Source organism: Neopsephotus bourkii, unplaced genomic scaffold (assembly GCF_033783945.1).
Source record: "Neopsephotus bourkii isolate Nb327-2 ecotype Australia unplaced genomic scaffold, CSIRO-AGI_Nbou_v1 NB_1400, whole genome shotgun sequence".
NCBI classification, from domain to species: Eukaryota; Metazoa; Chordata; class Aves; order Psittaciformes; family Psittacidae; genus Neopsephotus; species Neopsephotus bourkii.
Genome location: NW_026901877.1, coordinates 43,652 through 64,847, shown reverse-complemented (window position 1 = coordinate 64,847; position 21,196 = coordinate 43,652). Strand labels below are relative to the sequence as shown.

Here is a 21,196-nt window from a genome sequence, read left to right as displayed (position 1 = left end):
CATGGGTGTGCATGTCTGTGCATGGGTGTTCATGTGTGTGCATGGGTGTTCATGTGTGTGCATGGGTGTTCATGTGTGTGCATGTGTGTGTGCAGGGCTTGCCCTCATCACCCTTGTCTCTTTCCCTGCATCCTGGGGTTTGTGTCTGGGGGCCCTATAGGAAGGTTGCGGATGTAGGGACACACATGTGTGTGCACACGTGTCTGTGTACATGGATGCAGACACACGCCTGCACAGCTGAGGGTGCACACCCATGCATGGACGCACATGTGCACACACATACATGCACGCACATACACACACAGACATATACGCACACACATACACGCACACACATACATGCACGCACATACACACACAGACATATACGCACAGACATACACGCACGCACATACACGCACATACATGCACACACGTACACGCACACATACCAGGCACACACATACACGCACACACATACACGCATGCACATACACGCACACACATACACGCACAGACATACACGCACACACATACACGCATGCACATACACGCACGCACATACACGCACATACATGCACACACGTACACGCACACACGTACACGCACACACATACACGCATGCACATACACGCACGCACACACATACACGCACAGACATACACGCACGCACATACACGCACGCACATACACGCACGCACACACATACATGCATGCACATACATGCACATACGGACACACACACGCATCCACACGTGTGCGCACCGGAGCAGCGCTGCGGGACACCCCGCGCCCAGCGCTCCCGGTCCCTCCCGCAGGGAACCGCTCCTTCCCCATCCAGGGGGGGAAACCCCGGCCCCGGGCAGGAGCGGGGCAGCGGAGCCTCGGGGGGTTCCCCGCAGGGAACCCCGGAGCCCCACAAGCGAGATAGGGCAGGGGTGCGGGGCACGGGTGCGGGACAGGGGTGCGGGACACGGGAGCGGGGCAGGGCCGTGGGGCGCGGGCAGGGCGCACAAGATGTTGCACCCCGATAACGTTGTTTACGGGGGGCCCCGGGGGGGCAGAGGAGGGAGGTGAGCGTGACTCAGGGCATTCGGGCACGGCTGTCCCGGCGGCTGGCGGCGAGGGCACCCCAGGGGTAGGTGCGGGGTCACTTGGGGTGTCCCTGGGTGATGGGAGGGTGGAAAGGGGGGGGCTGCAGGGCTGTCGGTGGGGTGGGAGATGCTGTGGGCAGGGGGATAAGGGCTCCACAGGGAGCCACAATGGATGCGTGGTGCGGGAAGGGTCCAGCCATGGTGCGTGGGGGGTGTGGGGGGGTGTGGGGTCCGTACTGCACCATGATGGGATCCTGCTGCGGGAGGGACTCCGGGCACAGTGCATGGATGGCTTGGGATGTATAGGGTCTATACTGAACCACATTGGTGTCTGTGGCAGGAAGGATCCCAGCCATAGTACATGGATGGTGTGGGATGTATAGGGTCTATACTGAGCCACATTGGGTGTCTGTGACAGGAAGGATCCCAGCCATAGTACATGGATGGTGTGGGATGTATAGGGTCTATACTGAACCACATTGGGTGTCTGTGACAGGAAGGATCCCAGTCATAGCACATGGATGGTGTGGGATGTATAGGGTCTATACTGAGCCACATTGGTGTCTGTGACAGGAAGGATCCCAGCCATAGTGCATGGATGGCTTGGAATGTATAGGGTTTATACTGAGCCACATTGGGTGTCTGTGGCAGGAATGATCCCAGCCATAGTGCATGGATGGTGTGGGATGTATAGGGTCTATACTGAGCCACATTGGGTGTCTGTGACAGGAAGGATCCCAGCAATAGTACATGGATGGCTTGGAATGTATAGTGTCTATACTGAGCCACATTGGTGTCTGTGGCAGGAAGGATCCCAGCAATAGTGCATGGATGATGTGGGATGTATAGGGTCTATACTGAACCACATTGGTGTCTGTGGCAGGAAGGATCCCAGCAATAGTGCATGGATGATGTGGGATTGTATAGGGTCTGTACTGAGCCACATTGGGTGTCTGTGGCAGGAAGGATCCCAGTCATAGTACATGGATGATGTGGGATTGTATAGGGTCTGTACTGAGCCACATTGGTGTCTGTGGCAGGAAGGATCCCAGCCATGGTGCATGGATGGTGTGGGATGTATAGGGTCTGTACTGAACCACATTGGTGTCTGTGACAGGAAGGATCCCAGCCATAGTACATGGATGGTGTGGGATGTACGGTGTCCATAGTGAGCCCCTGCCATGGCAGGGAGGTCCTGCACCAAGCCCCACTGTGTGGATGGTGTGGGATATTTGGGGTCCACCCCGAGCGCATGTGATGCATCCTTTGGGGGGTATGGGCTCCATGTAGAGCTGTGTTGGATATACGGTGCAGGAGGTGTGAGTCCAGTCCATGACAGCTGCTGGCAGGGGGCTATGGGCTCCATCCTGAGCATGTTACAGTGGTGTAGGAGATACGGGGTCTGGAGCATGCAGTGGGATGTATGACTTGGGAGGTATGGGCTCCATACTGTGCACATGGATGTACCATACAGGAGGTATGGGCTCCATACGTGCACATGGATGTACCATACAGAAGGTATGGGCTCCATACTGTGCACATGGATGTACCATACAGGAGGTATGGGCTCCATACCGTGCACACGGATGTACCATACAGGAGGTATGGGCTCCATACCGTGCACACGGATGTACCATACAGGAGGTATGGGCTCCATACCATGCACACGGATGTACCATACAGGAGGTATGGGCTCCATACCATGCACACGGATGTACCATACAGGAGGTATGGGCTCCCATACCGTGCACACAGATGTACCATACAGGAGGTATGGGCTCCATACCGTGCACATGGATGTACCATACAGGAGGTATGGGCTCCATACCATGCACATGGATGTACCATACAGGAGGTATGGGCTCCATACCGTGCACATGGATGTACCATACAGAAGGTATGGGTCCCATACTGTGCACACAGATGTACCATACAGAAGGTATGGGCTCCCATACCGTGCACATGGATGTACCATACAGGAGGTATGGGCTCCTATACTGTGCACACAGATGTACCATACAGGAGGTATGGGCTCCATACCGTGCACATGGATGTACCATACAGAAGGTATGGGTTCCATACTGTGCACACGGATGTACCATACAGGAGGTATGGGCTCCATACCGTGCACATGGATGTACCATACAGGAGGTATGGGCTCCATACCATGCACATGGATGTACCATACAGGAGGTATGGGCTCCATACCATGCACATGGATGTACCATACAGGAGGTATGGGCTCCATACCGTGCACACGGATGCACCATACAGAAGGTATGGGCTCCATACTGTGCACACGGATGTACCATACAGAAGGTATGGGCTCCCATACTGTGCACACGGGATGTCCGGTGTTCAGGTGTGGGCCATAGAGACCCTACAGAGGTCTCTATGGGGTGCGGTGTGGCACGGGGTGCCCTGGGCAGGTTGGGGTACCCCAGCGCCCCTCACCCTGGCTGGGGGCAGCAGGCGGGCTCTGACGCCGGCCGCCCGTTATCAGCGGGGCGCAGCCCGGTGCACGGCGCCGATGGAAGAGCCGGGGGGGGGGGGCCCCGGGCCGGGCGGGGGGGCCAGGCGGGGCAGGAAGGAGGAGGCTGGTCCGGAGCCGGACCTTGGCTCCGTGGCCCCGCTGCCGCTCCCGCGGCCCCGGAGGGGTCTCTGGGACACCCCCCCCCCCGCCGGCCCCCGCGGCCCCCGCCGGGAGCGAGCTCCTGCATCACCCTGGTGAGATCTGGGGGGGCTGCTCCCCACAACCCCCCCATGCCCTGGCATTGCTGATCACCCCCCCCGTACCCCCCCCTCCCCGTGTCGGGGCCGTCGGTGGGTGTTGGGGGGCACAGCCTGGGCCCCCGGACCCCAAACATGGGGGGATCCCCGCGGGGAGTAAGGGGGGGGGGGCTGGGTGTCCTGGGGGGCCATGACCCCCCCCCCGGGGGGCTCTGTGGTGGGGGGGGCGATGTGGGGGCATGGAGGGGGGGGGTGTTTGGGGGTGATGGGGGGTGCCCGGGGGTGCCCCGGGGGGGGGGGCACGGGGGGTGAGCGGCCTGCGTGAGAACGGCGCCCCCTGGCGGTTGTCCCACGGCCGCGGGGCAGCGGCGGGGGGGGCGCGGGGGGGGGGATGCGCTGGCACCGTCCCGCTTTGGGATGTCCCAATGAGCACAACCGGGCCTCAGTTTCCCCTTTCTGCCCCCCCCCCCCCCCAGTGCTCTGCGGGTTTGGGGGGGGTCCTGGGTACGGCAGTGGGGGACCCCCCCTTTTGTGTTCATGGATCTATACGGGACCCCCCCTTATGCGTGGGTCTATCAGGGTTCTCCCTATGTGTGTGGGTCTATATGGATCCCCCCTCTATGTGCATGGATCTGGATGGGATCCCCCCATATGCGTGGGTCTATCGGGGTTCTCCCTATGTGTGTGGATCTATAGGGACCCCCCCTTTTATGTACATGGATCTGTACGGGATCGCCCCCATATGCGTGGGTCTATCAGGGTTCTCCCTATGTGTGTGGGTCTATATGGACCCCCCTTTACTTACATGGCCCTGTATGGGATCCCCCCCATACGCGTGGTTCTATCAGGGTTCTCCCTATGTGTGTGGGTCTATATGAACCCCCCCTTTACGTACATGGCTCTGGATGGGATCCCCCCATACGCGTGGGTCTATCAGGGTTCTCCCTATGTGTGTGGGTCTATAGGGGACCCCTCCCCTCATACAAGGGATCCCGTGGGCCCGCAGCCCGTGGGTCCATCGCGGACCCCCCCCGGGTGTGCGTGGTCCCTGCTGGGCCATGGCGCGGTGCCACGTCCCCGGTGGGACGGTGCCGGGGCTCCGCCGCCGCCTGACGTCGGTTCCCATCCCCATGGCACCGGGGCGGGCACCGCTTCCCGGGGGACCCCGGGATCCGCGACCTCTCCTCCCGCGGGGAGCGGGTTACGCAGGCGGGGGCTGCGGGAGCGACCCCGCGTCCGGCCCCGGGCCCGGCCCCATCCCTTGGGACGGACCCCGCGTCCCGGGGGGGGGGCACCCGGCGCTGCCCCGGCCTCTCCTCACCCGTTTTCTCTCCCCGCGCCCGCCCGTCGCCGCAGAGCACCGGGTTATGGTGCCACCGGGCTGACTGCCGGCACGCAGCGAGGCGGCAGCGGGGGCCGAGCCCGGAGCCATGGAGGGGCCCGGCCAGGTAGGGAGACCCGGCCCCAAAACCTGGCTCTGCCGCTGCGCCCCGGCACGGCCCCGGCGAGGCGCTGGGGGAGCCGGTCCCCGCTGAGCCCCTTCTCTGTGTCCCGCAGGAGGCCTACGAGGAGAGGATGAGGAGGAGCCTGGACCCCGAGGGCTACGAGGACCCCGGCATCAAGAGCTCGCAGATCTCACTGGGGGAGATGAGCAGTGAGTGGCTCCTTTGGGTGCTGGGCACGCGTGGGAGCCAGCATTGCATGGGGGATGGCGTTGTATGGGCGACAGCACTGCATGGGTGACAGTGCTGCATGGGTGATGGCGCTGCATGGATAATGGGAGCCAGCATTGCATGGGGGATGGCGTTGTATGGGCGACAGCACTGCATGGGTGACAGTGCTGCATGGGTGATGGCGCTGCATGGATAATGGCACTGCATGGGTGATGGCCCTGCATGGATAATGGGAGCCAGCATTGCATGGGGGATGGCGATGTATGGGCGACAGCACTGCATGGGCACCAGCACTTGCATGGGTGACAGTGCTGCATGGGTGATGGCACTGCATGGATAACGGCACTGCATGGGTGATGGCACTGCATGGATAACGGCACTGCATGGGTGATGGCACTGCATGGATAACGGCACTGCGTGGGTGATGGCACTGCATGGATAATGGCACTGCATGGGTAATGGCCCTGCATGGATAACAGCACTGCACAGGCACTGGCATTGCGCATGAACTGGCACAGAGTGGGTGCCATCACTGGAGGGGCACCAGTGCTCCAAGGTTGCACGTTGCATGGGCACCAGAGCTCCAGGGGTGTCACCTATGCACCCATATTAGCATGGCACAGGCATGTTGTACGGGCACCAGTGGTGTTGTATAAGGGCCAGCACGGCACGGGCATGAGTAGCATGTGTGCAAGTGTTGCACGGGCATTCGCGTTGCATCAGTACCGGGTTGCATGGGTGCCAGCATGGCACAGACATGCTGCGGAAGCACCAGCGTTGCACAGATGTGTTGCATGGGTGCAGTGTTGCATGAGCATCGGCGCTGCACGGGCACTGGTGTTGCACACGTGTTGCATGGGCATCAGCATTGCGCAGGCAGCGGGGCTATCACAGAGGGGTCAGGCAGGGATGTGCAGCCCCCGGGGTCAATCACCCACAGACTGGTGCCACCCCAAGCACAAGGGCTGGGGTGTCCCGGGGTCCTTGAGGCCACCGTTGAGAGCCCCCAGGGAGGGAGATGATGGGATGTGGGGGGGTCTCTGTGCCCCAGAGCCTCCCATTGCCCACAGCTCTGCTGCCACCCACGTCCCAGCACCCAGCACCTCGCTCCCCTTTGGGGTGACACAGGTCAGGGTAACGCTGCCGCCTGTTCTGCGCAGGGGCCGGCACCGCGTCCCCTCTGCACGCTTGGAGGGCCCGAGCCGAGGAGCTGTCACCCCTGCGGTGAGTGCCCCACTTCGGGGACTGGGACCAGACGCTGCCCCCCCCCGAGAGGCTGCCAGCACCCATGGGTGCCCGGCGCTGACCCCCCCACCCACCGGGGTGTGTTTTGCAGCCAGTATCTGCCCAGCCGCCGGGGATGGTATGACCTGGATGGGAGGAGGCGAGCGGCCGGGGCCCCCCCGGCACAGGCGAGCGGCCGTGGCAGTGGGCAGCGTGAGTGACCCCGGGGGGGGGGGGACACACAAAGCCCAGCCTGGGCATTCCCATTGCCCACCATTTCCCAACCCCAAGCCTCCATCGTGCCACGCACCCCGGTTCTCCCATCCCCGTTGCCGCCCTGTGCAGGTGGGTGACCGTCACCCGGGCGTCAGGGCTCGCCGCGCAGGGTGACCGCTGCCGCTTGCCCGGAATCGCCCGCTGATTGAGGATAAATAAAGTCTTTGTTTGGGGTGAGGACAAGAACCACTTGGGGCCGAGCGTTGGCCGGTGCGGGGCGGCTCGGGCCCACGTGCCGCAGCCAGCGCTGCCGTGACACCGGGATGGGCCGTGCTGCATCCCCGCTCCCGTGGGCCCCGCACCCTGCACCCGGCAGAGCGGGATGCGGCTCTTGTGGCATCACCCCCGCGAGGGGGGGACCGCGCCGTGGGGCAGCGAGGGGGCCGCGCTGGTCCCCGTCGGGGATGGAAGGGGACGGGGAGAGCCGGTCCCCAGCGCCCCGGTGGCCGCGGCGGGCGGGAGCCGCGCTGGTGTTTACTGTCAGCAAAGGCGAATCGCTGCGGGATTTATGGTGCACACAGGGCGGCCGCCGGGCGTGCGGCTCGGCCCCGCTTTATAGGGACGGAGCCTGCGGGGCCATGGGGAACGCGGGGGGGGCTGCAGGTAGGGAGCGGCAGGGATGGGGACACCTCGAGCCCCCAGGGTCCGGGTGCGCTGTCCCTGTGCCGGGCTCGGGGCTGTGCCGGTGGCGGGGCCATGGGGCAGAGCGCGGCCCCCAGCCCTGCTCTCACCCCGACCCTGGCCCGGGGTGCAAGGGGAGGGGGGGCGGTGATGGAGGGGCACAGGCTGGGATGGGGCAATGCGGGGGGGACACTTCCAGAGAGTCCCAGCCGGGGCTGGGATGGGGGTAATGGGGCAGGGGCACATCCAGACAGCCCCAGGAGGGTCTGGGTGGGGGTTCATGGGGGGAGACGCCTCCAACAGACCCCAGGGGGTCTGGGCTGGGGCAGGGACCCCCTAATGCTTTGGTGACTCCGCTTGCAGCTGTATCCGTGACTGATGTGGACCTGGAGGTGGGAGGGAGCAGGAGGCCCTTGTTCCGGAGGGAGACCCATGAGGTGGGTGCTGCCCTGGGACCCCCATTCCCAGGGCCGAACAGAGCTGTGGCCACCCGGGACCAAGCTCACCCCAAACCCCGGGGACCCCAGGGCATGAGGAGATGCTGGCACTGGAGCCGCAGCTCTGGGTCTCTTTGGGGTCCGTGGTGTGTGTGGGGGGACACTGACACCCCCTCTGGCTGCAGGGCTACGTGGAGCTGCATGAGCTGGTCATGGACAGCACAAAGGAGCTGTGCTGGATGGAGGCCGGGCACTGGCTCAAGCTGGAGGAGGACTTCAAGGAAGCCGGGCACTGGGGCCAGCCCCATCTCTCCTTCCTCACCTACCGCAGCCTCCTGGAGGTCCGACGGGCTTTGGCCAAAGGTGGGGACCCCGGATGGGGCCGGGGAGGCGCCGGGGTCCTGGTGCCGCCCGGCCGGTGACGGTGCTGTCCCTGCAGGTGCCGTGCTCCTCGACGTGGCGGCCACCTCGCTGCCGGCCATCGCCCATGTCCTCATCGACCAGATGATCTACGAGGGGCAGATCAAGCCGCAGGACAGCGAGGACATCCTGAGGACGCTGCTGCTGCAGCACAAGTACGGCCACGGCTGATGGCCCCATGGGAGGGGGACCCCCGTGTCTGGGCTGGATCCAGCCCCAGTGCTTCCCCCCTGGAGCCCGGCACCGGGTGGCAAAGCCCCTCTGTGCCCGGGCTCTGCCCCCCGCCCGCTGTGGGGCTCCAGCCTCCCCTGGGGCTCTGGGGGTCCCTCTGACACCGCCTCCGCTGCCCCAGGCACCCCAGCGAGGCGGAATCGACGGGGACGCTGCCGCCGGCGCAGCTGCAGCGCTCGGGCACGGGGCGGCCGGACACGGAGCAGCCGCTGCTGAGGGAGCAGCAGCCCCTGGAGATGCGCAGGCTGGGGGGAGAGCAGGCGAGAGGGGCCGGGGGCGTGGGCGCAGCGGTGCGGGGTCAGGGCACGGGCGGGGAGGGGTCGGGGTGCGGCGGGGCGGGGTGAAGGGTGGAGACAGGCGGGGGATGGATGGGGACACGCAGGGGATGGATGGGGACATGCAAGGGAAGGATGGGGACATGCAGGACATGGATAGGGACTTGCAGGGGATGGATGAGGACATGTAGGACATGGATGGGACATGCAGGGGATGGGTGGGGACATGCAAGACATGGATGGGGACACGCAGGACATGGATGGGGACACGCAGGACATGGATGGGGACACGCAGGACATGGATGAGGACACACAGGACATGGATGGGGACACGCAGGACATGGATGGGGACACGCAGGACATGGATGGGGACACGCAGGACATGGATGGGGACACACAGGACATGGATGGGGACACGCAGGGGATGGATGGGGACACGCACGGGATGGATGGGGACATGCAGGGCATGGATGGGGACATGCAGGGGATGGACGGGGACATGCAGGACATGGACGGGGACATGCAGGACATGGACAGGGACATGCAGGGGATGGGTGGGGACATGCAAGACATGGATGGGGACACGCAGGACATGGATGAGGACACACAGGACATGGATGGGGACACGCAGGACATGGATGGGGACATGCAGGACGTAGATGGGGACATGCAGGACTTGGACGGGGACACGCAGGACATGGATAGGGACATGCAGGACATGGATAGGGACATGCAGGACGTAGATGGGGACATGAAGGACATGGATAGGGACATGCAGGACGTGGATGGGGACATGCAGGACGTAGATGGGGACATACAGGACGTAGATGGGGACAAGCAGGACATAGATGGGGACATGCAGGGGATGGATGGGGACACGCAAGGGATGGATGGGGACACGCAGGACATGGATGGGGACACGCAGGACATGGATGGGGACACGCAGGGGATGGATGGGGACACGCAGGGGATGGATGGGGACACGCAAGGGATGGATGGGGACATGCAGGACATGGATAGGGACACGAAGGACATGGATGGGGACACGCAAGGGGTGGGGGGACCATGCAGGGGACAGTCCCCAAGGCTGCCTGGCTGATCCCTGCCATTGCTCTGCCTGCAACAGAGCCTTAGTGGGGCCAGCAGACCCCAGCTCCATGAGAAGATCCCTGAGGATGCAGAGGCCACCCTGGTCCTTGTGGGTGAGTGCTCAGCGGGCAGTGGGGGTCAGGGCAGTGGGGCTGGCTGGGGGCCAGGGTGCTGGGTGCAGGGTTGGGGCGCACAGGGTGGGTTTGGTGTCTGCCCCTCACTCCTGCTCGCTCACTTGCTTGCACCTCTTTTGCCTCTCCCCATGCGCAGCTCTCGCCACGGCCTGCTCAGTGCTGCTGCTCTCTGTGCCCGTCCCATGTCCCTTGTCCTCACGTCCCATCTCAACACCCTCCTGTGCTCCCGTGTCCCCCCTGCCCCAATGTCCCTGTGCTCCCATGTGCCTGTGCTCCTGTGCCTCGATGTCCTCACATCCTCTGCCCCTATCCAATCCCCTCACATCCCCATGCCTCTGTCCCCCTGCCTCCATCCCCTGTTGTCCCCATGTCTCCGTGCTCATGTGTCCAGACCCCCCGTGACCCCCATCCCATCCCATCCCATCCTCCCCCCAGGCTGCGCAGCCTTCCTGGACCAGCCCACGCTGGCCTTCGTGCGCCTCAAGGCCGCGGTGATGCTGGACGGCGTCCTCGACGTGTCCCTGCCCGTCCGCTTCCTCTTCGTGGTCCTGGGCCCCGACAGCCCCCACAGCAGCTACCACGAGATCGGCCGTGCCGTGGCCACCATGATGGCCGAGCGGGTACGGCGCAGCCGGCACCACTGCATCCATGGTGCCACCCCCCCGAGCATCCCCGCACCGCCACCCCTGGGGCTGCACCCTCTCACTGGGGCAGGTCCCTCTCTGTGCCCATGGCCCTGCTGTCCCCATGCCGGTGTCCCCTTGGCCCCATCCTTCAGGGTCCCCATGTCCACATGCACCCCCGTCCCCATGTCCCCATCTCCACATGCACCCTGGTCCCTGTGTCCATACGCATTCCTATCCCCACACATCTGTGTCCCTGTAGCCCCATGCTCCCCTGTGGAGCCCATGCCCCTTGAGGTCCCCTTGTCCCCATGTGTCCCCACATGTCCAAGCCATCACCTCCTGTTGTCCCATACTCCCCACCCCCATTCCCCTGTGGTCCCATACCCCCCATCCCCATTCCCCTGTGGTCCCTTGCCCCCATCCCCATTCCCCTGCTATCCCATACCCCCCATCCCTATTCCCCTGTGGTCCCTTGCCCCCATCCCCATTCCCCTGCTATCCCATACCCCCCATCCCCATTCCCCTGCTATCCCATACCCCCATTCCCCTGCTATCCCATACCCCCCATCCCCATTCCCCTGCTATCCCATACCCCCCATCCCCATTCCCCTGCTATCCCATACCCCCCATCCCCATTCCCCTGCTATCCCATACCCCCCATCCCATATCCCCTGTCCCATACCCCCCATCCCATACCCCCCATCCCATACCCCCCATCCCCATTCCCCTGCTATCCCATACCCCCATCCCCATTCCCCTGCTATCCCATACCCCCATCCCCATTCCCTCTATCCCATTCCCCCATCCCCCCATTCCCCTCTATCCCATACCCCCCATCCCCATTCCCCTGCTATCCCATACGCCCCATCCCCATTCCCCTGCTATCCCATACCCCCATCCCCATTCCCCTGCTATCCCATACCCCCCATCCCCATTCCCACTCCTATCCCTGCCCTCCTCAGGTCTTCCGCCGTGATTCCTACCTGGCCGACGGGCGCCAGGACCTGGTCCGCGGCGTCGAGGACTTCCTGGAGGCCAGCATCGTGGTGCCCCCCACCGAGACCCCCAGCGAGCCGCTGCTCCGCAGCCTGGTGCCGCTGCAGCAGGAGCTGCTCCGCCGCCGCTACCGGCCCCCGGAGGCGCCGCTGATCGAGGACCCCCTCAAAGACCTGCGTATGGAGCCCCCCATCACCCACCCCAGCCCCATGGACCCCCCCCATCACCCGCCCCAGCCCCATGGACCCCCCCCATCACCGCCCCCAGCCCCATGGACCCCCCCATCACCCCTCCCCAGCCCCATGGACCCCCCCATCACCCCCCCCCAGCCCCATGGACCCCCCCATCACCACCCCCCACAGCCCCATGGACCCCCCTCATCACCCCCCCCAGCCCCATGGAAACCCCCCATCACCCCCCCCCCACCCCCATGGGACCCCCCCCATCACCCCCCCCCACAGCCCCATGGACCCCCCATCACCCCCCCCAGCCCCATGGGACACCCCCATCACCCCCCCCAGCCCCATGGACCCCCCCATCACGCCCCCCAGCCCCATGGACCCCCATCACAGCCCCCAGCCCCATGGGAACCCCCCCTCACCCCCCCAGCCCCATGGACCCCCCATGAAACGTAGGATCAATGGAACCCCCACATCACCTCTCCCCCCAGCCCCATGGACCCCCCATCACCCCCCCCAGCCCCATGGACCCCCCCATCACCCCCCACCTGGGCCCCCCCCATCACCCACCCCCAGCCCCATGGACCCCCCCCATCACCCACCCCCAGCCCCACGTACCCCCCCATCACCCCCCCCCCCAGCCCCATGGACCCCCCCATCACCGCCCCCCAGCCCCATGGACCCCCCCATCACCCCCCCCCAGCCCCATGGGACCCCCCCATCACCCCCCCCCCCCACCATAACCCCCCATCACCCCCCCCCCCCCCCCTGGACCCCCCATCACCCCCCCCCCCAGCCCCATGGACCCCCCATCAACCCCCCCAGTCCCATGGACCACCATCACCCCCAGCCCCATGGACCCCCCATCAACCCCCCACCCATGGACCCCCCATCACCCCCCCCCCCAGCCCCATGGACCCCCCATCAACCCCCCCCAGCCCATGGACCCCCCCATCACCACCCCCCAGCCCCATGGACCCCCCATCACCCCCCCAGCCCCATGGACCCCCATCACCCCCCAGCCCCATGGACCCCCCATCACCCCCCCAGCCCCATGGACCCCCCCATCACCCCCTCCCCAGCCCCATGGGACACCCCCATCACCGCCCCCCAGCCCCATGGCACCCCCATCACCCCCCCAGCCCCACAGACCCCCCCATCACCACCCCATCACCACCCCCAGCCCCATGGACCCTCCCATCACCACCCCCACCCCATGGACCCCCCCATCACCCCTCCCCAGCCCCATGGACCCCCCCATCACCCCCCCCCCCAGCCCCATGGACCCCCCCATCACCCCCCCCAGCCCCATGGGACCCCCCCATCACCCCCCCCAGACCCATGGGACACCCCCATCACCCCCCCCCAAGCCCCATGGACCCCCCTATCACACCCCCCCGCCACCATGGACCACCCCATCACCCCCCCCAGCCCCATGGACCCCCCCATTGCACCCGGGTGTCCCCATGGCCTCCTCCTGTGTCCCCAGAGCTGAACGGGTCGGCTCCGGAGGACGATGACCCCCTGCGCCGGACCGGGCGGCCCTTCGGGGGGCTGGTGCGGGACATCCGCCGCCGGTACCCCAAGTACCTCAGCGACATCAAGGACTTCCTGAGCCCCCAGTGCTTGGCCGCTGTCATCTTCATCTACTTCGCGGCGCTGTCACCCGCTGTCACCTTCGGGGGCCTGCTCAGTAATGATGGGGATGGGCTGGGCTTGGGGTGCTCCCGCCTGCAGCAGCATCTCCTGCCCCATGGGGATGCTCTTGCGGGGGTCATCGCACCCCCTAACCCAGCACCTCCTGGCTCTGCTCCCCCCAGGTGAGAAGACCAAGGGCATGATGGGGGTGTCGGAGCTGCTCATCTCCACCTGTGTGCAGTGTGTGCTCTTCAGCATCCTCAGCGCCCAGCCCCTGCTCGTCATCGGCTTCTCGGGGCCCCTCTTGGTCTTTGAGGAAGCCTTCTACTCGGTGGGACCTTCTACATGGGGTCCATGGGGCTGGGGGGGGTGATGGGGGGGGTCCATGGGGCTGGGGGTCGGTGATGGGGGGGTCCATGGGGCTGGGGGGGGTGATGGGGGGGGGGTCCATGGGGCTGGGGGTCGGTGATGGGGGGGTCCATGGGGCTGGGGGTCGGTGATGGGGGGGTCCATGGGGCTGGGGGGGGTGATGGGGGGGTCCATGGGGCTGGGGGTCGGTGATGGGGGGGTCCATGGGGCTGGGGGGGGTGATGGGGGGGGGTCCATGGGGCTGGGGGGGTGATGGGGGGGGTCCATGGGGCTGGGGGTCGGTGATGGGGGGATGGGGGTGGGGGTGGTGGGGAGGGCCATGGGGCTGGAGGGGAGTGGGGGGGTCATGGGGCTGAGGGTGATGGGGGGGGCCATGGGGCTGGGGGGTGATGGGGGGGTCCATGGGGCTGGGATGGGTGATGGGGGGGTCCATGGGCTGGGCGGTGGGGGGTCCATGGGGCTGGGGGGTGGTGATGGGCCATGGGGCTGGGGGATGGGGGGGTCCGCTGCTGCTGGTCGAGGGGGTGTCCTGGGCTGGGTGGTGATGGGGGGGTCCATGGGTGGGGGGGTGGTGGGGGTCCATGGGCTGGGGATGGGGGGGTCCATGGGGCTGGGTGGAGTGATGGGGGGGGTCCATGGGCCGGGGTGGGTGATGGGGGGTCCCCGGGGCTGGGGGGGTGATGGGGGGGGTCCATGGGGCTGGGTAGGGGGGGTCCATGGGGCTGGGGGGGGTGATGGGGGTCCATGGGTGGGGGGGTGGTGGGGGGGTCCATGGTGGGGTGATGGGGATGCGTCGGTGGGGGGGTCCATGGGGCTGGGGGTCGGTGATGGGGGGGTCCATCCTGCGCCCCTGGGTGCCCCCCACCTGCTGCTGCTGGTCCCCAGTGTGGGCATGGGGTGATGGACCACGGTGGGCGGCATGGGGATGATGCTACACAGGCAATGGCATAGGGGCGATATGGGGGGTGTGATGCCATATGGGTAATGCCACGTAGCTGATGGGTGATGCCAGGCGGGGGCTGCTGGGTGATCCCATAGGGATCCTGCTGCTCCAAGGTACCTGCCAGCCCCCAGGGAGGAGCTGGGACCCTGGACCCCCAGTGGAGGCTATGGGGGGGCTGATGGGGCCGTGCCCTCTCTTCTGCCCAGTTCTGCAGTGCCAATGGCTTGGAGTACATCGTGGGCCGGGTCTGGATTGGCTTCTGGCTCGTGCTGCTGGTGCTGGTGGTGGTGGCCTGCGAGGGCAGCTTCCTGGTGCGGTACCTGTCCCGCTACACCCAGGAGATCTTCTCCTTCCTCATCTCCCTCATCTTCATCTTCGAGACCTTCTCCAAGCTCGTCACGGTGCGTGCGGGGGGCACCCTGTGCTCAGCACCCATAGGACCAGCAGGAGGGACGGAGCCCCTCTCCTCCCCATTCCCAAGGGGATTTGGGCTCAGGGAGGTGAAGCCCAGGCTGATTCCTTCCCCTTGCCCTGGCTCAGCCCTTTCCCGGTGGGAACGGTGCCACCCCATGCACACTGGGGGCCCACAGGGACATCTCTGGTGCTGGACAGGCAGGACACAGGTTCCATCCCACCCTGAACCCCATCACAGCCTCATTGTCCCCATTGTGCCCTGTTCCTGAGGGAGCATGGAGGAAAGGTGATGAGTGTGCTCATGCAGCCAGGAGGGTCAATAGCATCTTAGAGTCATAGAATCATAGAACAGTTTGGGTTGGAAAGGACCTAAAGATCATCAAGTTCCAACCCCCCTGCCATGGGCAGGGACACCTCACACTAAACCATGCCACCCAAGGCCTCGTCCAACCTGGCCTTGAACACTGCCAGGGATGGAGCATTCACAACCTCCCTGGGCACCCATTCCAGTGCCTCAGCACCCTAACAGGAAAGAATTTCCTCCTTATATCCAATCTAAACATCCCCTGTTTCAGTTTTAACCCATTACCTCTTGTCCTGTCACTACAGTCCCTAATGAAGAGCCCATCCCCAGCATCCCTATAGGCCCCCTTCAGACACTGGAAGCTGCTCTGAGGTCTCCACGCAGCTTCTCTTCTCCAGGCTGAACAGCCCCAACTTTCTCAGCCTGGCTCCATACAGGAGCTGCTCCAGCCCCTGAGCATCCTCGTGGCCTCCTCTGGACTCGTTCCAACAGCTCCATGTCCTTTTTATGTTGAGGACACCAGAACTGCACACAATGCTCCAAGTGAGGTCTCACGAGAGCAGAGCAGAGGGGCAGGATCACCTCCTCCGACCTGCTGGTCACACTCCCTTGGATGCAGCCCAGGATACGGTTGCTTTCTGGGCTGCAAGCGCACACTGAACCCGGCTCATGTTCATTTTCTCATTGACCAGCACCCCCAAGTCCTCCTCCTTGGGCTGCTCTGAATCTCCCCTATACCAACCTGTAGCTGTGAACTCTTGGGGTGCACCAGGCGCGCACCCACACCAGCATCCCCAGAGGGATGCAGGAGCCCCCCCATCACCCCCAGCAGGATCCCACCCTCACCCTCTCCTTCCCCCCGCAGATCTTCAAGGCGCATCCCCTCTCGCGCCGGTACGATGTGCAGGACGAGGTGCAGCCCGGCGTGCCGGAGCCCAACACGGCGCTGCTGTCCCTCGTCCTCATGGCCGGAACCTTCTTCCTGGCCTTCTTCCTCCGCAAGTTCAAGAACAGCGCCTTCCTGCCCGGCAGGGTGAGCATGGGAAGGGGGGGCACACGGGGGTGGCCCCATATCCCATGCAGGGTGTGCGGGTCCTTGGCTGAGACCCCACAAACTCATTGCAGAGCCCTTTGCTTGAAGCTGCTGCTGGTGGGGATGGGATGGGGGGCATGGGGGGGGACACAGGTGGGTTTAATATGGTCACGGTGTCCATCCCCCTGCCACAGGCCCGGCGCTTGATCGGGGACTTTGGGGTGCCCATTTCCATCTTCATCATGGCGCTGGCCGACTTCTTCATCAAGGACACGTACACGCAGGTCTGGGCGCAGCGGGAGGTTTGGGGGTGTCCCCAGCGAGGGGGCACGGAGCGGGGTGCTCGTCCCTGTGCCCTCACTGCCCCGTCTCTGCTCCCATCCAGAAACTCAAAGTCCCCCGAGGGCTGGAGGTCACCAACTCGTCCGCCCGGGGCTGGTTCATCAACCCCATGGGCGAGAAGAAGACCTTCCCCATCTGGATGATGTTCGCTTCCGTGGTGCCCGCGCTCCTCGTCTTCATCCTCATCTTCCTGGAGACGCAGATCACCACGTGAGCACCGGGAATGGGGCTGGAGCGGGACGGAGCATCCAATGGGATGGGGATGGAGGGGACGTCCCCAGGGTGCTTCTCACCACCTCATCCCCTCCGTTCCCAACAGCCTCATCGTGAGCAAGCCCGAGAGGAAGCTGGTGAAGGGCTCCGGCTTCCACCTGGACCTGCTGCTGATCGTGGCCATGGGGGGCCTGGCCGCGCTCTTCGGCATGCCCTGGCTCAGCGCCACCACGGTGCGCACCATCACCCACGCCAACGCCCTCACCGTCATGAGCAAAGCCACTGCTCCCGGCGACAAATCCCAGATCCTGGAGGTCAAGGAGCAGCGCATCAGTGGCCTCTTGGTGGCCGTGCTCATCGGTGAGCAGGGGACGGGGTCCCCAGCACGGGCAAAGCAGGGCTGGGTGCCCCTGGGGGCTGCCCCCAACCTCTCCTCCTCTTCCGCAGGCGTCTCCATCCTCATGGAGCCCATCCTCAAGTACATCCCGCTCTCCGTGCTCTTCGGCATCTTCCTCTACATGGGCGTCACCTCCCTCTTCGGCATCCAGCTCTTTGACCGCATCCTGCTCCTGCTGATGCCACCCAAGTACCACCCCGACGAGCCCTACGTCACCCGGGTGAGTGCGGCTGCCCCCTATTGGGGCTCCCCAAAGACGCTCCCCCATGGCTGCTGGACCCCCCCTTTGACGCCGCTGTGCTCCTGGTCCCGCAGGTGAAGACGTGGCGGATGCACCTCTTCACCTTCACGCAGATCATTGTGCTGGTGCTGCTCTGGGTGGTGAAGTCCACCCCGGCCTCGCTGGCGCTGCCCTTCGTGCTCATCCTCACTGTGCCCCTGCGGCGCTTCCTCCTGCCCAAGATCTTCCGGGACATCGAGCTCAAATGTGTACGTAGCCCCGGCACGGGCTGGGGGCCACCGCGGGGCTGTCCCCATCCCTCTGCCCATTCCCATCCCTCTGTCCCCATCCCTCTGTCCCCATCCCTCTGCCCATCCCCATCTCTATCTCAGTCCTCATCCCCATCCCTGTCCCCATCCCTCTGTCCCCAACCCTCTGTCCCCATCCCTCTGCCCATCCCCATCTCTATCTCAGTCCTCATCCCCAACCCTGTCCCCATCCCTCTGCCCATCCCCATCCCTCTGCCCATCCCCATCCCTCTGCCCATCCCCATCCCTATCTCCATCCTCATCCTCAACCCTGTCCCCATCCCTCTGCCCATCCCCATCCCTCTACCCATCCCCATCCCTATCTCCATCCTCATCCCTATTCCTGTCCCCATCCCTTTGTCCCCATCCCTCTGCCCATCCCCATCCCTATCTCCATCCTCATCCCATCCCTGTCCCCATCCCTCTGCCCATCCCCATCCCTATCTCCATCCCCATCCCCATCCCTCTGTCCCCATCCCTCAGCCCATCCCCATCCCTATCTTAATCCTCATACCTTTCCCTGTCCCCATCCCTCTGTCCACAACCCTCTGCCCATCCCCATCGCTCTGTCCCCATCCCTCTGCCCATCCCCATCCCTATCTCCATCCTCATCCCCATCCCTCTGTCCCCATCCCCATCCCTATCTCCATCCTCATCCCCAACCCTGTCCCCATCCCCCTGTCCATCCCCATCCCTATCTTCATCCTCATACCTTTCCCTGTCCCCATCCCTCTGTCCCCAACCCTCTGCCCATCCCCATCCCCATCCCTCTGTCCCCAACCCTCTGCCCATCCCCATCCCCATCCCTCTGTCCCATCCCCATCCCTATCTTCATCCTCATCCCCATCCCTGTCCCCATCCCATCCCCATCCCATCCTATCCCATCCCCATCCTTCCCATCCTATCCCATCCCCATCCCGTCCCCATCCCTATCCCCATCCCCATCCTCCCCATCCCTCCATCCCTTCCACCCCATCCCTCTCCATCCCCATCCCTATCTCCATCCTCATCCCCATCCCTCTGTCCCCATCCCTATCTCCATCCTCATCCCTCTGTCCCCATCCCTCTGCCCATCCCCATCCCTATCTCCATCCTCATCCCCATCCGTGGCCCTTTCCTGTCCCTGCCGCATTCTTATCCCTCTCCCCATCCCTTTGCCCATTCTTCTGTCCATCCCCATCCCTTCTGCTCATCCCTGTCCCCATTCCCCTGCCCATCCCCATCCCTGTCCACAGCTCCATACTTGTCCCTGCCCCATTCCCATCCCCATCCTCATCCCCGCCTCTATTCCCATATCTATCCCAGCCCCACCTCAGCCTCCATCCCTGTCATTGCCCCTGCCTTCAATCCTGCCCCTATTCCTGACCCCTCCCCACTCCCTCCTTGTCCCCATCCCCATCCCCATCCCCATCCACGTCCCCATCCCAACGCCCTCTCCTGTCTCCAGCTGGATGCAGACGATGCTGTGGTGACCTTCGAGGAGGTGGAGGGCACAGACGTGTACAACGAGGTGCAGATGCCCAGCTAAGGGCCCGCTGCCCCCCGGCCCCGCACCCCCACTGCTGCCACCCTGGGTGCTGGGGGACCTGGGGTCCCGCATTCCCGCTGTGAATGGAGCTTTTGGATGGATTCCCCCCTTTTTTGCCTGTTTTTGATACACTTTGGATGGTGTGAGCTCACCCGCCCCTCGCTCCCCATGGGGGAACAGGCTGGTCCCATGGGCCGCCCCAACCCCATGGTACAGGTGCCCCATCCCGGCCCCAAGGCCACACTGGGGCTGTGACCGGGCACCAAGCACAGGGAGAGGAGCCGGAGGAAGACGCTGGAGCCCTCAGGGATGGGGCAATGCAGCAGGGGTGGATCTGCAATGGGATTCCCCCATTCCCTTCACTGGGGACCCCCATGCCCTGATCCCTCTTTCCCTATGAACTTCCAGTGCTAATGAGCACGGGACAGAGCCCACAGAGCCCTTTTCCCCCCTTTATCCCATCACTTGCTCCAGTGAGAGCATCCGGCAGCTCCGCTGCGCTCCCAGCATCTCCCAGGGTTGGGATGTACATAATGCAGCCAGAGGGTTTATACATGTAATGAAGAGAACCACGCTAAAATCACCCCAAAACCATCCCACGATGCTTCTGCAGGAAAACTCCCCCAAACCAAACACAAATCCACCAAAAGCACCTTAAAAAGGGATAGAAAAAGGAGGAAAACCCCAAATCCACGTGTGCTGCAAGGGGGGATTCTGTATATTTGATGCTGGGTTTGGGGGGAGCCTGTAATTTATTGCTGATTGTGCCCCCGTGTGCGTGTGTGTGTGTATATACCAGAGAGAATCCATAGGGAATGTTAGTATATTCCAGAAGAGTTGATTTAAAGGATCCTGGTCAGGGCCTAAACTCCATGGACCAGTCCACCAGTGTCATTTCACTCATGATTTAGTGGTAGCACCATTCCTTTTTATTTGATAGCATTCCACATATATATATATAGTTCAATTGTGCAGTTTTCCTTGATTTTTCCCTTCCTTGCTGCCTGCCTCTTTCCCTGTTCCCACTGGGATTGCTCCCAAACAGGCCAAGCATCCCCCTGCTCCTGCATCCTGCCAAAGGATGCTCCTGCCCTGGATCCAGCAACCGGTCAGGCTGTGAATTGACTCCTTTAGGTATAAATCAAGGGGGGACACCCCAAAATCGGGGGGGGGGGGGAAGCACTGCCTCATGTTTGGGTTGGTTTAGTTTTATTATGTGTCTGAAATCACTCTTGTTGTGAGCTTTGGGGGTTATTTCGCCTCCCCCCCCCTTCTGTATGAGGCTTTAATAAAGAAATTAATAAAATCCAAGAGGAATTGGGGTTGTTTTCCATTGGGATTTGCTGGGAGCAGGGTGTCCCTCATTTAATTGCTACCCCAAAACAGCACATTTGGGGGGGGGGGTGTCCCCATGCCAGGATGCTCAGTGCAGCTGCACCAAGATGCTTGCCATGGCATCCCAGGATGCTTGCTGCATCCTGGCACCCTGTGGAATCACTGCAG

General features: G+C 63.8%; 1 protein-coding gene and 1 long non-coding RNA gene across 2 annotated transcripts; both read left to right on the top strand.

Moving 5' to 3' along the window:
- The first annotated feature begins 1,063 nt into the window (after window positions 1-1,063).
- On the top strand, window positions 1,064-20,661 carry SLC4A1 (solute carrier family 4 member 1 (Diego blood group)). Its single transcript, XM_061367911.1, has 22 exons — window positions 1,064-1,117; window positions 5,160-5,251; window positions 5,361-5,457; window positions 6,637-6,700; window positions 6,813-6,913; window positions 7,961-8,034; window positions 8,220-8,397; window positions 8,474-8,609; window positions 8,807-8,945; window positions 10,087-10,162; window positions 10,619-10,803; window positions 11,772-11,982; window positions 13,474-13,677; window positions 13,805-13,953; window positions 15,141-15,335; window positions 16,518-16,685; window positions 16,880-16,969; window positions 17,071-17,237; window positions 17,347-17,600; window positions 17,688-17,857; window positions 17,953-18,126; window positions 19,613-20,661. The coding sequence occupies exons 2-22, from the start codon at window positions 5,234-5,236 to the stop codon at window positions 19,691-19,693; spliced, it is 2,931 nt and encodes a 976-aa protein (XP_061223895.1). The 5' UTR covers window positions 1,064-1,117; window positions 5,160-5,233; the 3' UTR covers window positions 19,694-20,661.
- Window positions 2,425-3,537, top strand: LOC133220060 (uncharacterized). Its single transcript, XR_009727631.1, has 3 exons — window positions 2,425-2,801; window positions 2,845-2,970; window positions 3,099-3,537. It is a non-coding gene; the product is annotated as an uncharacterized LOC133220060 (long non-coding RNA).
- Window positions 20,662-21,196: the final 535 nt, after the last annotated feature.

Excerpts from the sequence above, each read along its gene's own strand:
- SLC4A1 (XM_061367911.1), top strand. Across the intron at positions 5,458-6,636 it reads CTCACTGGGGGAGATGAGCA|GGGCCGGCACCGCGTCCCCT; the intron begins GTGAGTGGCTCC and ends TGTTCTGCGCAG. Across the intron at positions 8,610-8,806 it reads ACGCTGCTGCTGCAGCACAA|GCACCCCAGCGAGGCGGAAT; the intron begins GTACGGCCACGG and ends CCGCTGCCCCAG.